At 43.2% G+C, this 16,572-nt stretch overlaps 2 protein-coding genes across 4 annotated transcripts; one reads left to right on the top strand and one right to left on the bottom strand.

Annotated features, from left to right (window-relative positions):
* The first annotated feature begins 210 nt into the window (after positions 1-210).
* On the top strand, positions 211-12,113 carry LOC110977756 (protein HGV2-like). 3 transcript variants are annotated; one of them, XM_022232179.2, is made up of 15 exons: positions 211-356; positions 2,485-2,595; positions 3,081-3,274; positions 3,922-4,275; positions 5,631-5,749; positions 6,151-6,218; positions 6,425-6,589; positions 7,143-7,200; positions 7,742-7,808; positions 8,224-8,309; positions 8,770-8,835; positions 9,022-9,084; positions 9,560-9,622; positions 10,204-10,362; positions 10,877-12,113. In XM_022232179.2, the coding sequence occupies exons 1-15, from the start codon at positions 271-273 to the stop codon at positions 10,943-10,945; spliced, it is 1,728 nt and encodes a 575-aa protein (XP_022087871.2). In that variant the 5' UTR covers positions 211-270; the 3' UTR covers positions 10,946-12,113. The 3 variants fall into 3 exon arrangements, with proteins under 3 accessions (XP_022087871.2, XP_022087870.2, XP_087000626.1); XM_022232178.2 differs by having other exon boundaries at positions 10,201-10,362; XM_087144500.1 differs by lacking the exon at positions 3,922-4,275 and having other exon boundaries at positions 10,201-10,362.
* A 378-nt stretch (positions 12,114-12,491) lies between these two features.
* On the bottom strand, positions 12,492-16,559 carry LOC110977747 (target of EGR1 protein 1-like). The gene is made up of 5 exons (XM_022232159.2): positions 16,215-16,559; positions 15,418-15,688; positions 14,703-14,971; positions 14,108-14,288; positions 12,492-13,835 (listed from the first exon to the last, which is right to left on the bottom strand). Exons 1-5 carry the CDS (start codon positions 16,367-16,369, stop codon positions 13,143-13,145), a joined length of 1,569 nt encoding a protein of 522 aa, XP_022087851.2. The 5' UTR covers positions 16,370-16,559; the 3' UTR covers positions 12,492-13,142.
* Between the last annotated feature and the right edge of the window lie 13 nt (positions 16,560-16,572).

Here is a 16,572-nt window from a genome sequence, read left to right as displayed (position 1 = left end):
ATGTTTTAAAAAACAAAATTATACTTTGTAAATACTAGTAACAATCAAGATGTTTGTAATCAAAACAAAAATTTATTAATTTGAAAACTTTCTGAATTCACGATGAGATCATAACTTGGCTGAATAGAAGTAATATTTGGAAGATATCTGGATAAAAATTGTGGATGCAGGAGGGGGTAAAGCTTCTCAATGGAATAGCCGCCTGCCTTCAAAGCGATTTCCCGCGAAACCATTACATTTGCTGTTTCGCTTCAGAGCAGCGGTGAGTGAATGTCAAACGTTGGATCATCTTTTCCAAGATTAAAATCTCTCAAGATGTCCGAACCCGGTGCAAGCACTTCTCAAAATGAAGCCAGGTAAATGGATCTTTAGTTCCTACAAGTATTGATGCTTAAAAACTTGCATTGTATGCTTTTAAAGAGCCTCTTTTGGGCGACCTTTTTTTTTCCATTGTTCAACTACGATTGTTTGTACGTGCAAATTAGCGCAGTTAAATGCAGTGTGCGCTGTGGATGGCATGCGCGCCATGGTTGTATTGTGGAATATGGCATTTACTTTGCACGTGTTCTTACTGCATTCATGCGCGGGAACAAATCACGATATCCCGCGGCCACCATTTTTACGTGTAACTCAAAAATCGGGGCCCCCAAGACTGTCGGAAAAAACCTGATGTCATTTGAAGACACAAGTTTAGAAAGTGACAAGTGGTGATATTTAATTTAATTTTGAACATGTTGAAGCAGTTGGGCCTAACTTAAGTAGTAGGGCAGGCCAGGGCCCAGGCTCCATGGTCAACTTGAATAGTTGAAGTTGTTTTCTTACCTCCAATGACCATGGTTTTACATCAAGAATTGTTTCAAGAGGATAAAGTTAAATGCAGCTTGGGAGTATCAACCTTTCGTTGAGAACCTTCAAATTCATTTGGTTAAATACTGGTAGGGCCTACTATAACCTTCTTAATAAATGCCGTTGAACTGTTGTGAACAATTTCGGTGTCGTGAAATTTTATCCGAAATTCAAAAATGGCCGCGTCCAGAAATTGGGCAAAAATTCAGCTGACAGGGCTGAGTGTTCCCTAACTTGAAAGAAAGAGTTTCAGTATAAGGACACCACTAACTTCACACCCTGTGCTTAAACCCTAGTGTTTTCTAATAAACTTTAATCAAAACTTTGTAATGAGTGAGTTAACTCAGGATTTTTGATTCCGAATACTGGGAATATTGTGGAGTACCTTGGCCTTGTGGTTAAGAGTATTGGATTCGCAGTCAGCGGGTAAAGCTGCAGGTTGCAGGTTCGAATCCAGCTTGGGGTCATGGTGCATGTGCCCTTGAGCAAGGCACTTTGTCACTCATTGCCTCTCTCCGCCCAGGAGTAATTGGGTACCTGTGAGGGCAGAGATGGTTACTGTGGTTGATTTAGCCGCTGTATCGAGCTGTATACTCCCCATCGAGCTGAGATGGTATTTGGAATGTTTCATGGGCCCGATGAACAGGGGTTATAATGGTGCACGGCACTTTGATCTGTGTTAAAAGCGCTTTATAATTATTAGTTTGATGAAATTTCACACATAATGAAAGTTGAGGGGAAAATGTGCTGCTCCAGCAAGCCATTTGAAGTGAAAAGTTGTGCCCCGTTTGGGTACATCTGCAGCCCTAAGCCTTAATTTTTTTTTAATATTGCTGAAGTTGGCATCAGAGGAAGCAAATTCCAACTTGCCTGTTTGTTCTGTTGAGCACAATTGGTCGATCTCAGGCAGAATTGGTCGATCTCAGGCAGAATTGGTGGATCTCAGGCAGAATTGGTCGATCTCAGGCAGAATTGGTGGATCTCAGGCAGAATTGGTGGATCTCAGGCAGAATTGGTGGATCTCAGGCAGAATTGGTCGATCTCAGGCAGAATTGGTGGATCAGGCAGAATTGGTGGATCTCAGGCAGAATTGGTCGATCTCAGGCACAATTGGTTGATCTCAGGCAGAATTACTCAATCTGTGCAGGATCAGTCAGCCTTGCTCTGTGATCTGTCAAATTGCCTTTTCTTTTTAATCCATGATTGCTTGTGGAAGATTGGTTTAAGAAAGGGAAATAAAGTTGTGCATTTCGTTCTGTATTGACTGACGGTGCAATGCAATCATACTGATCTATGAATCACACCCAACAACTTCTCAGTTTAGCATCCTAAAGAAAACTGAATTTACATCATGGGTGAAAATAGTCAGAGTTCTTACAGTGTGTCAGATGCTTTCAAAGGTTGTTAACTAAAATGTTGTTAAGTTGGGTCATGATTACGCCCAGGCCCCAATCCAGGAAAGGAGGAAGGAACATTATGCATTTGAAAATTGGATTTTAGGAGAAATCCTGGACTGCTTGAATGTAAAGTCTTATTTCCACATTGTATGTGTTAACATAGTTTTAAGCGATACCAGCTAGATTACATTGGACTGCACCGTAAATCTCTTTGATGGGTTTTTCTGTTCCCTTCGTTTAGCTCCGACATTGATGTAGAGGCAGCCACCCTCTTGTCGCAAGGCCGACGGAATCTGCTGGTGGGCGATCCGCCCAGTGCTGTGCAAACCCTTCAGGAGGCCTGCCAACTGCTGTGAGTGTCTCTCAAATCCCCCGAGGCAGAATATTGATATTTCTTCCCCCTCCCCCCCCACAAATAAGTCTTTTCTGTCTCATCTGCTCCTCTTGGATCTTGGAATGAAATGTTCAGATGCTGTGAGCCCAGTGTGCTGGGATAATTATAAGATATTGGTAACCCCTGAATGACAGATACTATAAGATACTATGCACCTGGTAAATGCTGGGATTTATTTATATTATCCCGTTAAACTGCTACAGCTATCTGTCGTGAGCAGAAGCACCCCTGATCAGTTGAAAAGAGCGGTGTTGGTCGGGAGTGTTCATTTTGTTGGTAGTGATACGACGGTGACATGTTTCCTAGTCGTTTGTGAACCAGTGAAGTTCCGTTTTGACCATTAGCCTCCGTTGCTAAAAATAATAGCGCCTTCTCGTGGTCGAGCTCGAGGTCCATTGTACAGACACCGAGTGTGGGTCCTTTTTTTTTGTGCACAATAACAGGAGCGCTAAGTATGGGGAGCTGGCCGTGGAGTGCGGCGAGAGCTACTACTACTATGGCTTGGCCCTGCTGGAGCTGGGCCGCATGGAGACGGGTGTCCTTGGCAACGCCTTGGACGGGGTGCCAGAGGATGAGGACACCGAGGGGGAGGAAGAGGCTGCCGCTGGGAACATTGAGAACCCAGACAAAGTAGAAGGTAATTGCCCACCAGTCGCAGAGATGAGACGAGTTGGTCACCAGACAGTTGAAAGCCAGTCCTAAAGTTGATTACGTCAGTCGCAAGTCGGTCACAAGTCAGTCACAAGTCAGTCAATCCAATTACAAGTCAGTCACAAGTCAATCACAGGTTTCTTGCTTGTCAATCACAAGTCAGGTTTGGCTTCCATTTTGTTGTCTTGAACAACATGCCGTGCTGATTTCTACTGAACGACCATTGTTGTTTGTGTGAATCCTGCATCATGTACATTTATTTACCATTGTGTTTGGAAATGATTAGAGGTTGCATTTGTCCAAGACCATCTGTGGTTGTGTATGCTTTGTTAGTCGTAATGTCCTGCTGTCTGCTTTTTGTGCTTTCTTTCTTGTCTGCTGTGTCACCAGCTCTTTTTCTTTGCTTTGAAATTAACGACTTGGTCTACTTCCCACCCATCTTTTTTTCTCCTGACCTGATAGCTCTCTTTTTACAGACGATTAACTAATGTTCAAGTTAAATTCACTAAATAACATTTGTATGCCCATCACAGAGCAAAGGCTGTTCCCTGAGTTTCTTGTGGAAGGACGATGAGGCCCGAGTCATGACTTCATTCGAAAAAAAAAATGTTTTAAATTAAAATTCTCCCCCAGAGAAAGAGAGGGAGAAGATCTTCCACGAAGTTCAGGAGGCCCTCGAGGCCAAGAAAAATGAGGCCGAGGGCGAAGAGAGCGAGACGGACAAGGAGACCGCATCCGAAAGGGAGGACGCCCAAATAGAGTCCGAGAAAGAGGAGCCACCCCCGGCTAGCGATGGAGAGAAGGCCGGGGAGGCGCCTTGCCCCAAGGAGGAGAAGATTGTTGAGAAAGGGGTCGAGGATCAGGTCCAAAAGAAAGATGGAGAGGAGGCCACAGAGGAGAAGCCAATGGAGACGGAGGACGTGGAAAAGAAAGATGAGGCCAAAGGAGATGGGGATGAAAAGGAAGACGCCAAGACAGACGGGAAAGGTAGCCTCCCCGACGATTCCTTGGCAACGTTCTTGTTTTCATTGGTGTTTTGGACTCAATCCCCCATTTTTAGTTTGAACCACAGGGAAGATGGATGCTGCACAACTTTACACTGTTGATGACCACCCAATACCAGTTTGTTTAGTTTTGGAGGAAAGATCATTTTTCTGATTTCATTTATTTCTTTTTTACGAATACCTAATACCTGTGTCATGTTTGGTCATTTTTCCTTTCATTTTTCTTGTCTGACTGGTTATTTGTTTTTGTTTGCGTGGTTGTTTGTTCAGTCCAATTCAGAATCTAAATTCTACTAATAAATTTTAAGAATTTGCACTCATTGCTGAGCACTTGATATTAACATCAACTTCTTTCATTTTTACTTTTTACTCAAGGTTCATTGTTCGAGGTACTTTGATTTCTTTATCCCTGATCACCAGGCATCAAACTCTCAAGAAAGTCTGCACAGCCTTAGTAACCCTGGCGAACCCAAATCAGGCAAAATCTAGCGCATTGGTTTTGGATGATATGTTTTCAATGTTTTGAATGGATGCAAGACAACAGAGCATTGACGCTTTTACTTCACCTGCGGCTCAGTGTCCAATGGAAAAGTTAGACAGTGGGTAGATTAAAAGTAATTCCAAACGAAAATTCCTTGGACATGGATCTTCAGTTGCAATAGCCTTTGACCCACCACAGAGCACTATCTTAATAAATATCTGGTTGTCAAGTTTCGTTCCATCAAGGCTTCTCCAAAGGCACGTCTTAGCATGATTGTCTCCTTGAAAGGCACAGGCAAATTCTCGGAGGCACAATCAACAGACTTATTAAAAGCAGATCTGCAAGTTTCGTAGAACTCTAATAATAGAAACCATTTTTTTTCTCCAGAACTGCTCATTCTTTCAGCTCGGGTCAGAGTGTGCCTAAAGTCGGCCTTTCGGAACGAGAATCGGCCACTCTCAAAAAGTTGTAATTCATCTTCCATGTTTGGAATCAATTGTATTTTATGCTAGTGCCTTCTTCCCGGATTGTGGGCTCTGTGCAGGATCGAGAGAGGGCGCTTTCCTACCTAGCAGTGATATCTCTCAGGCCTGACATTAGGGACGCACTTACTCATGCCCATTATGAGAGAACACCATATCAATTTTCATCAGAAATATGCAGACCCTAAAGACCTCTGCGTAGCCACCGGCACACGGCGTTCAGCCTGTCGCCTTGTCACCCTTGAAGGTGTACTTTGGTTTTCATTTCCACTCAATCCCACTGTAGCTGCGGTGCATGGTTGGCTCCGGCCCATACAACCCAGACTAAGGGAAGACACAAGACTTCTGATCGTGATTTGTCTTGATCTCTGACAGATGAGGGAGCGGGGCCGAGCGAGGAAAAAGCAGATGGAGCAGACGGGGAGGGAGAGGTAGAGAAAGGTGGAGACGAAGGGGAAGAGGAAGGAGCCAAAGCTGATGGTGATGAGGGGAAAGTAAGACGTTTTGATCAACGTTTTTTGCTCAGTTTTATACACAACACATTAGAGATCTCGATTGAAAACAGTATTTGCTTGTTGTCATGGAAACAACCACTCAGCTTGATGCGTCATAGGTCTTGTTCTCATGCCCCAAATCTTACAGCACAACATTTGATGGGGTGAAAATCCTAAATACCTGCTAGGTCGAGGCTGTGGGCTGGCACAAAAGCTGGGGTTGGAGAAATGCCAATGCACAGTCTCTTTAAAACACCAAGACAACCAATCTGGAATTAGTTTGTTGTATTCTAACATCAAAAGCGGATCTCAATTCCAGGAAATAGACTAGCACCTATTTTGCCAAATATATAATTTTCACTGGGAATTCCTTTTCAAATTTGATGTTTCTCTTACATGAGGATGAAGATGTGTCCAACTTCCAGCTGTGTTGGGAGATGCTCGAGCTTGCCAGAATCATCTTTTCAAGGTAAAACAGATGATGAAAAGTGGTTGCGTTATCGCCATGGAAACCCCGCATCACTGAATTTTGTGTTTAATTTATTGAGGTATCAAGAAAGCACAAACACAAAGAATGTGGTTTGGGATTGCTGAAGAGCGACAGGTCTCGCTGGGTTCTGTAGGCGAAAATCGGAAGGATGTATAGGAAGTGACTACCTTCTGACCCCTCCACAGACAAGACGATAACGAGTTCAAACTGAAAGTGGCCCAGGTTTACCTGAAGTTGGGAGAGCTGGGCTTGGAGACAGGGAACTACGCCCAGAGCGTGGAAGACTTCACTCAGTGCCTAGCCAGACAGAAGGACCTGCTGGACAGTGACTCCAGATTACTGGCGGAAACGTATCCTTGCTGTTTTGCTGTTTAATAACCCTGCAGCTCTTGTAGTTTTTTTTTAGCAAGACTCTTAAGCATTCACCCTCCTTTGCAAAGATGCATTCTCAACTAAGTCGCCCTATCTGTCAAATGATTCCTGTGTGTGTGTGTGTGCTGGGGCGTATCAAGTGGAAGGAATTTTGGACTGGCTGTTTCAGTAGATGGAGGGTTAAGAGGAATGCAGAAAAAAGTCATCTCCTGCTAGGAACTTCTAGAAATCCGGCCAAGCTTGATCTAGTTCCAACATTTTTTTCCAAGGCTAGAGCCGATTCATGCCTTGAACTTGGTGTCACTTGAAAGTCACATTCCTCTTTTGGCCAATTAAAATTACATTACATGATGTGACAGATTTGCATTATTTGCATTGAAAATGAACTTGCTCTTGGTTTAGACACAAACCTTCTCCATTCTCGGGAAATTCTTACTGCTTTTGAAAGTGTCACCTTTGAGAAAAGTATCCACCTGACTTACAACAGTGTCTTGCTGATGGTTCCCTTAACCCATTGTCTATCCAAATCAGGTACTATAACTTGGCTTTGGCGTTTTCGCTTGACCAGAAGTTTGATAAGGCCATTGAGGTGAGCCCTCATCTTATCCGTTGAAGAATATGTCATTAGTTTCCTATGTAGCACTGGATTTTGTCCCAAGTCTGACGACTTAGAAGTAACAATATCGTAAGAGTTGGACATGAAAGTTTACAGAAATCTTAGCAAAGTCTAAAGGTGCCTTTCCACGTGGGCGTCAACACTTGCGCCAAGCTTTGCGTATCTGTCAAAATTGCTCACTGGGTGATTTTGACGGCTGAACACATTACACATGTGTGTGTTATGTTTTTTGTGTCTGTGAAAGTGAAGCGCATGAACGCATCGCGTACGCAACACACCCAAAAAATGTACATATGCAAAGACACCTTAAGGTTTGGTCATTGCATACATAAGTGTTTTTGTTGAATGCAAAAGAGTAGGCGAAATTCACAAAGGATACATAATATTTTTTAGCAGATATTAAGTAAAACAGTCAATGTTTCCTTTTTATCCTTTATTTGGAGCAGTGTGGGTAGAACTGATATGAACTTTCTGTCTGGTTTTTTTTTTTTTTTTTCATCTTTTTTTTCTCCAGAACTTTGAGCAGTCTGTAGTTGTGATTGAAAACAGAAGAGCTTCACTCGGCAAAAAGACGGAAGCAGGTAAGACATTAATAGCAATCCGAGAACCTGTCATGCGCAGCTGGTAAACAGAACAAAATTATCAGCAAATTAAAGTTGTAAGCAAGTATGAGCAGGGAACCAGTCACTGGTTTCACACATTCATTGGCAGTTTGGGCTGGTGACCCACTTTTGTCTGATCTGATTACTGCCTTGAATTGGTCCGTCAGTGACCAATCAGCATGTCACCTTATGACCCCAGTTACTTTATTTAAATATTAACATTCTAAGAACTAGGCATTGCGACTTGTCCTCAAGAACCATGCTAATCAATTTTTGAAGAAGGTTACGTCATTGAGGCGTGGGCCTCATGGCCAATTTAGGAGCTACAAAGCCTTTCTAGATTCCTGTCTTCAATTAGATTTCTTTTTTTACTGATAACAATTTTTTTTTACAGATAAACCTGTTTCAGAAGAGGACTTGCAGCAAGACCAGAAAGAAATTAAGGAACTGGAAGCCCTCATCCCTGAAATCAAAGCCAAGGTGGGTTCCCCAAACCACAGGGAAAAGCAACTTGACACCAGTCTAGGCTGTGGACTTCCTGCATAAATTGCGCCCTCGCTGGTGGCAAAGAGAGAGTTTGGTCGACTTCCGAACGCCATGGCTGCGCCATGACCCTGTGCTTTTGCTCATTTGCATGAAAATTGCGTCTTGCACACTCTGTCATGCTCATGCCAACAAGCGTGCCCAGGTAATGGGTCAGTCCCTTGAGATGTGACAGCCAGATAAAACGTACCGTCTCCCTTACACAGAGAACTGGTATCGCAGATTTGCCAATCTCAATGATGGTCGCACAGACTGCGTGCAGCATACTTGCCTATGGTGTTAAACATAATGCACCCAGCTTTCACAGTTTCCTATATCCTGACGTCGCACTGCCATATTAAATGTTTCACTGGTAAGGCAAGTTCATGCCATGAATTCCCCATTTTGTAATCAACAGATTGAAGATGCCAAAGCAGAGAAGACGGCAGTCGGACAGGCCATGCGATCAGCCGCTGCCGAATTTGTAAGTGGTTCCAGACAACGGATTTACAAAAGAAGGCATTGATAGGTTTCTGTCTTTAATGATCAGCTTTGTATCTGTCATATTTGACTTTGTATTGTCCTGTTGTAATCCGTGTTTCGAATTATTTTTTGGAGTGAGAACAAAATCTGGTTGTCCAACGTTTTGTCATCGATGTTATTCTTTTAGGGTCTGGGGTCATCATCATCGAGCTGCTTTCCCTGTAGTAGTTCCAACGTCACAGTCCAACCTGTAAGTACCGGGTTAATTCATATCAATTCTTCCAATTTGCTGCACTTGATCCAATGCATCTAGTATCGTTTACTCACCCTAATCCAAGGGCGCATACTACTTGCCATAGAGACTTCGGCGCTTTTTGTTGTTTTTTTTGGTCCAACTTTGTGCATTGCTGGTGCCTTGATCGTTGCGGCTTAGACAAGTTTCAGACGTGAGTGTGCTTGCAAGTATTTTTTTTTTTTTTGCTTTAGAGGCAGGTATTCTGGTAAGCAGCTCTGGCCACGTTCAAGAAGAGATCACTTGCCCCTGGAACCCTGTGCAGGAGTTATCTCCCGGGTACCAGGCAAAATTGATCAGTGGTCAACATGTGGTCATCGCTTCATCTTGCCCTTTGCTGTTCTTTTGGCCTGCGCTGCAGGTCGCAAAAAAGTGCAGAATGAAATACTTACAAGAAAATACGTCAGTGTCTGCTGTCTTTCTTTACTTGCAGATCGCAGTCAAAAAGCCCGCCGACACAAAACCAGACGACGTCTCTCATCTTGTACACAGAAAGGTATACTGTTAAACTAACATTCAACTTTCAAGCCGCAAGATTAGCCGCGAGCAAGTGAGACGGATGGGTCTTCGGGGTACATCCCTCCTTTTGCTGTCTCTTGACTCTTCACTTGCTTGTGCTTCTATACGCTTATGCTTCTCACACCTTCCCATCAAACAGAGCCAGAATTGTAGGAATTTTGGCCTTTAGAAAACTATTTGAACCCGATGAGCAGCACACATCTTTGCATACAATCAAACTTGTTGACTTGTCGAAATTTATCAACAGTTGTGATTATTAAGTTACAGTGGTTATCTTTTATAGTTCGTCAGCAAATTTTTTTTTTTTAAATGCATCACTTTCCAAGCTTGAATACTGTGTCAACTGTACGAAATGAAGAGATGCAAACTTGAAGTAAAAAAGTTCTGAAAACAGTCAGCTTTGATTTCTTAAGATGCACTTTGGAATTGATTTCTTGCAAATTTTTATTCTTGTTCATGTAGCCAGCTTTTACTGAGCCACTCGTTTCCGCCACTCATTACTTTGACCTTTGGTTGTGACCCATGCATTGACCCCTCTGTGACCTTTGCCGTCAGCAGAGGAAGCCGGAAGAGGAAGCTGAGCCGGAGGCCACTGGGAAGAAGAGTCGTCAGGAGGAAGGAGCTGGGGATGCGTCAACGGCGAATGCCGTAAATGGAACCAACGGCGTGGAACAGACGGCCGTGAACGGTGACGCCAAAGAGTCACCAGAAAAGCCAGTAAGTATGGGGAGGGGGGGTGTCATCGAGAAATTATTATTGGACCCCGATCCAGGGTCTTCTTTCAGAGACCCGAGTTGAAAATGGCACAGACAGCACATGTCATATTAGCCAGTAACCTGTTTTGGCTACTACGGCTTGTAGTCTTAGCATGTCTCTATGCTGTGCTACGATTGTTATGATCGCTGTGGGCGTAGAGCCCAGCAGTGAATCATGAAATGTATGTCCCCAAGCAAGGGCGTAGTACTGCAATTATCTCCACTCAACTGCAGGTTGTAGCCTCCACATGCTTGTAGCTGCAAAATAAAGGTTGTGTTTTACTCTCCATGGGTTTTTTCAAGCGGAAATTACAAGAAGACCGTTTCGACCCAGGATAATTGGATCTCGTCGTGATTGGAACACATTGAGCCTTGGGAAGGTTCTTGGAAAATATTCATTACCATTCTTAATAGCAAGTTTTCATTTCACATTACTGAGTGTTTAAACATTTCTATTCCCAAATTTTCCAATACAGGAAATCAAGGTCAAGCAGGTCGAGCAGACAACCAACGGTTCCACAGAGACTGCTGCCATGGAAACGTAAACTTGTAAAAGACTTTGTACTGTCCTGACTTTGTACCCAAGTCCTGTTTTTTTCCCAGTATCTACTCAGAAAGGAGAAATTGGATTTTTTTTTCGGTTTCTGTAGATATACTGGTTGTTAGGTGTGTTTTCTCCGGCAGAGTTTTGACTCACAACTCAGGAACATTTTTGCCCTACTTGCTTGAAAAGAAATATGCAAAGTTTTGATACCTTGGTAAGAAATCTCTACATATACAGTGTATGTGAAATCTCTATCTGTTGCCACAGAACCAGGACACAGTAGTAAAAAACAAGTGTCTCTGATAATTAGAAATAGATCGGCCAGTGGTAGGGTTCAAATTCTTCTCATGGGATTATCAGGAGGAATAACACCAAATATATATATTACTTGGTCAGCTGGATTAATTGAAGAACTCAAAAATTAAGAACAAAATTTTGTAGCTATTTTGTCTGGCGTTTGTAGGAGTGGGTCTCACTTGATCCTGAAGTATTCACAGATAAGTAAAATATTCCCCCATCTGTAGCTTATCAATCAACATCCCAAGTTCCAAAATTAATTTTGACCCGAGTGTAAAAAAATCAAACTGCAGAGAGTTTTTCTTAACACTTTGGTGCCAGTTGTTACCTGGCTTTGATACAACACCATTTCACCTTAAAAAGAAAACTCTTCCAATGGTTTCAAGTGCAGCATTCCTGAAACAGTTACCAATTCTCCCAACCAACCCAAAGGTGTAATGGTAATCAAAACAGAAAAGTGTATATAAGTTACACCCTAATTTGTGTTTTTGTGCTTGGAAATGTTTTGAGTGTGCAACACTTAAAAATTGTGTTCTTTCAAAACGAGGTAGTTAGAGGCACGGGCTGAATAATTTTGGTTGGTTGCATCCCTTCCATATAGCTATATTTTTTTGAGTTTCGACCTAGCTTTTGGGAAATTCCTGTACACAGCAAAAAGAAAATGATTGTTTTTTGTGACTTTGATATTTGTAGTGTGCTGTACATATGTACCAGCTTATCGTTGACTTGGACAACACTTGTTATGAAAGTTTACTCCAGTGTTTGTTATTTTGCATAGCTTTGTTCCGTTAACAGTTGGAAGCCGCTTCAAAACCACTGTTGATGTTGTCGGGAATGGAAATAAAGAAGTGAGCATCGTTAAATAGCTGAAACCACAGCATCTTGACTCTTTCGCATTGTGCCTTGCAATCCGTGAAGAAAAATTATCTTATGCAGAAAAGGGGTACATTTTTAAATAAATGGTAGACATCAAAGAAAAGTGGGTGAGAAAAAAGAAAACACCATTTTCTACGGAATATTTTCGGATGTACTAAGTGATTAATTTTTTTCTAACAGCAGCATGTAAAAGTTTAAACAGAAAAGATTGACTGTTCGTGTAGATGGGGCTCCCAGGCAGATGGCAAATTTTGAAATCTCCAAATTTTTGAAAGAGTCTGGTTAGTTGTGGTTAGTTGAACTATCTTGGGAAAGTTGAACAACTTATAAAAAACCTTAGCAACACAAAAATACACACAGCTGCACGTAGGTCATACTTGCCCTTTAAAAAAGTTTATTGGTATTAAATTTAGTGATCCACACATTGTGTGTGTCAATTTGAGAGCTGTTTAACCACTAGCTACTGGGGAACCCCGTTTTGAGCACCATGGGTTTATACACAGCCAGGGTGCCCAAAATGGGACAAAAGAGCTGGTCCATGTAACAAAAGACCTACTCGAAACAAAAAACCTGCTGCTGGGAATTGCCATCATTTTTCGAGTTGCATTTTTTTTTAAAGGTAATCTGTCACGGTTTTTGAACAGTATACCACTGTTTTGGGCATAGCACGCCCACGGATTAGCACCGCAGACAAAAGTGCTCCAGGGCCCCATTGATGAGCGACACAGCACCGCTGCATGCTAATCCTGCCACGCTTGAAAAGATGCCACTCGCATTCACTGGGGACAAAGGAAATTGCACAGCACCTCACAATTCTGTCAGCATAGTGTAGCCACCAAACAGTCATTCGTGTGGGTGTAAACATCCATTAAATGAAATGGTAAATTTTTGAATTTTGAAAACTGAAAATCTTGAAAATCGTATGTGTGCACTGCGCTTATTAAAAGCACCCGGCAGCATGTGGTTAAAGGCTGCTCTACGCTGAGGCAAGTCCAGCATGGAAGTTCCTGTTCCATACAGAGGAACTAAGTCGGGTTGATGCCTAGTTGTTTCATTTTCTGCCTGTGGTGCTGCGAGGTCTTGGCGTACTTGGACTTTGCAATTATCAGTGGCACCGTTTTGGCACTTAAGAACAGTCTATTCCTGAACTCGGATAGGCCGAACGCTTGCACAAACTCCTGGCCAGTCTCGCGGTCGGTTGGCTGAGATGGCCCGGATCGGCCGGCGACATTTGAGGCGACAGTGGCCAGGACGAATCCCGTCATGAAGGCATCGTACCCTGCCCTGTGGCCTCCTGTCTGCTTGGGAAGCTTCTGAGGACTTGCGGCATCCCTCTGTCCCAAGGAGGTACTGCTGTCCTCATTTCCTCCCTGGTCAATTTTGAGTATGTCTGCACCCTGGCCTCTTCCACATGCTGATTTGGGTTCACTGTCTTCTCCATGACTGTTTGATTCTTTCTTCTCATCTGTCTCGTCTTGATCCTTCCCAGTATCTGCCTCATCATCATCGTCCATCTCTCTGTCACCATGGCAACTGTCATCCTCATCCTTGTTCTTTTTTGCATTTGGGGACCCATCCTTCAAGTCATATTGTCGCTTTTGTCGCTTGCGCTTGCGTTTCCTCTTCTGCCTCTCCTCTCGCTGGTCATCAGCGTCTTGGATGGCATCCGGGTCATGTGACTTGGGGCACCTGATACCGTTCTTGCAGTGTCCATGTGCCTGGAAGACGATACAATGCAAATGTTGCAATAAGCCCATCCCTGAAGAATTTGGTCAATGTACGACTAGTTTTTGGATGGCAGGACTAACACGGCATAATTTCCTTCGAATTTCCAAACTCTGACACTGTGAAGCAAACCAATTATTCATTCTGTGTACTACAATTTGTAAGATTTATTCACAGCATCTGATCCTGCAAAACCATACAAAACCTGTTAGATTTTAAAGGATCTGGGACTACCAGGAGGTTCTGGGGACAGTAAGGAACTCACAGCATAGGTTTCACACAGCTCAACTGTCTTCCTTTCTTCCCTTGTTACCCCGCCCCTGATGGTGAAGGACGGCGGCAACCCACACTGGTGGAATCCCACTGAGGACGAATTCTCAAACTGGCAGAACTCCATGGCGACGTGCTGCTGCCCTCTGGTGGCCAGGTGGGCATTAGCCCTTTGACTGCATGCAGAAAACACGACATGTTGTCTTCAGAGGCAATAAACCAGTTGGGCCTTGGCAAGCTTTGGTGAAAGGCCCTCAATTTCATCACATCTAATTCTGGTCTTAGGGCCATTTTTCCAATAATTTTGCTCTAAAGAAAGACCCAACTGAACTCTTTGTTTTGATGTATCCCTCTCTTGGAATCCTGATAAAAATAGACATGATGTAGGTGATACATCAAATTGATTTCCAGTGAGCAAGGTTCTTCTCAAGGCCTTCAACCCAAAAGTGGCTCTGGCGACTTTGATGCAGCATAAACCCACAGCTTATTAATGCACATGCATCCTACATAACCCCTTACACAGGAAGGGAATGGGCAATTTTATTTTGCAAATCTCCTTGAGATTTATAATCCATTATGTTGCGTCCTACCTCTTCCTGAAGGCGTACTCCAAGTATGACGCCGGCATGCGGGCCTCAAACTCAGCCAGGAACTTGGTGTCGAAGATCCCCGCCGGGAAGATCTCGCAGAGGTCTGAGATGAACTGGGGCAAAGCGGTCGGCAGCTGGCTGTAGAGATTCTGGTAGAGGAACACCAGGTCCACCAGGCCATTGTGGAAGACCACAGGCTTGGAACTCTTTACCAGCTCACTGAAGAGCGCCCTCAAGGTTTGGCTGTCCTCAGCTTCTGTCTCCCCTTCCTTGTTTTTTTAAGGGGAGAAGAACACAGGAGCAAAGGTGACTGACCTGAGAGATGACAGTTCAACACTAGGATAAGCGGAGTTCTCAAACACCAACTCTCATCAGTGCACTGAAATATTTCCAACATCTGCAACTTTAACGCTAATAGGGATTAGATGTCATGTAGACATCATAGTTTTCATTGCATCTTGTCATATTTCGGTATAAGCACCTCACAACCACCTGGCATCAAACATCCTACAAAAGCATGTTTTATTCCAGCCAAAGAGAATCCTCAAATCAGCAAATTTCTTGACACTACACAGAAATTTGATTTGCGTTCCTTAATCATAGACTCAGCTCGGATGAGACTCGTTCTAACCCTTTTTACAGACTACACAATGGAAACACTGCAATTGCCAGGTGGTCAATCTCGCTCTGCCTCATAGCCAGTGCTCGCTATTACCTTATCCACACCTCTACAGTAAGGCACTCCAGAGGCATACTGCTTGTTGAAATCGAACCCATGATCAACCAGGAACTTAAGGGATCCTGGCTCAACGACGTAATCCTCCGAGCACAGCGTTGTGATGTTGAAGGTCTGTGCGAGGAAACGCAACCCAAGGTCCTTGCTCTCCATTGGCTGTGGCCTCACTTTGAAGCAGGAGATGCCCAGAGACAGGATAGATCTCGTCTTTGCTACTTCTGCCAATGAGTGGTAACGTTCCTCCATGGATCTGTGACAATTTGAACCCAAACAATGCTAACTAATTCAAGCATTGCTGAAATGCTCATAAACCGTAACAGGGCTAAACCCTCAAATTTTCAATATAATTTTACAATTTCATGCCCTAGAAAATCGAGTTGAAATTGTTAAATAAATCACTTAGCTAACGAATTTGCGAAGAAAACCATTAGTACGAACATTTGTAATCAGCCATTGATAGCACTCATGGCAGTGGGTCTATACCAGAACCTAGCCTGCCGGTGAAAACATTCACCACTTTTTCAAAAATGGAACTGTCATGACCGGCCTATTCCACAAAATAGTCACAACATCCAATAATGGTTGGTGTTAATGCCGTCATTCATCATGCTTATTAACCACATTAACAGCATGGCAACGCTTGTCATGATTTCGATTTCTGGTCATGCTCTACTAACTGACTAAACTAACATGCTGAAACCATACATGGAAACAAATCAGCAAATTGACTCCTTTAAAGCCACTGTCAAACTTATTTTCCATGTCATTTGACCTACCTGGTCAACAGATTTTTCCTGTTCCCCAAGCCACTCAGTTCGGCATCTAATGCAATGTAACTGCATGACCTAATTGCTAACATAAGACCAGGCCAAAGAGATTTGAAGTTTTCCCGATGCACATCCACGACAGGAACGCTTGAAAAGAAGGCCATTTCCAAACGTTTTTCTGAAAGAATTAAAGTGCTTTAATTCTCCGCTGTCTTACAGTTTAGACATTTGGTTGGTATGAAAATTTGGGCAAATTCACTCATAAAATTTATAGGTTTTGTTTCACTATCAGTGAGCAAAAGGAAGTTTATTGCGGCTCATGAAGAGCGCCATTTTGGGTTAAAGGTTAGTGAGGGTGATGCGCAGA

This window comes from Acanthaster planci, linkage group LG12 (genome assembly GCF_054643075.1).
Source record: "Acanthaster planci isolate LZ-2023a linkage group LG12, COTS_SCS, whole genome shotgun sequence".
Taxonomy (NCBI): domain Eukaryota; kingdom Metazoa; phylum Echinodermata; class Asteroidea; order Valvatida; family Acanthasteridae; genus Acanthaster; species Acanthaster planci.
Note: the sequence above shows the minus strand (reverse complement) of the source record. Positions and strands in the feature narration are given on the sequence as shown.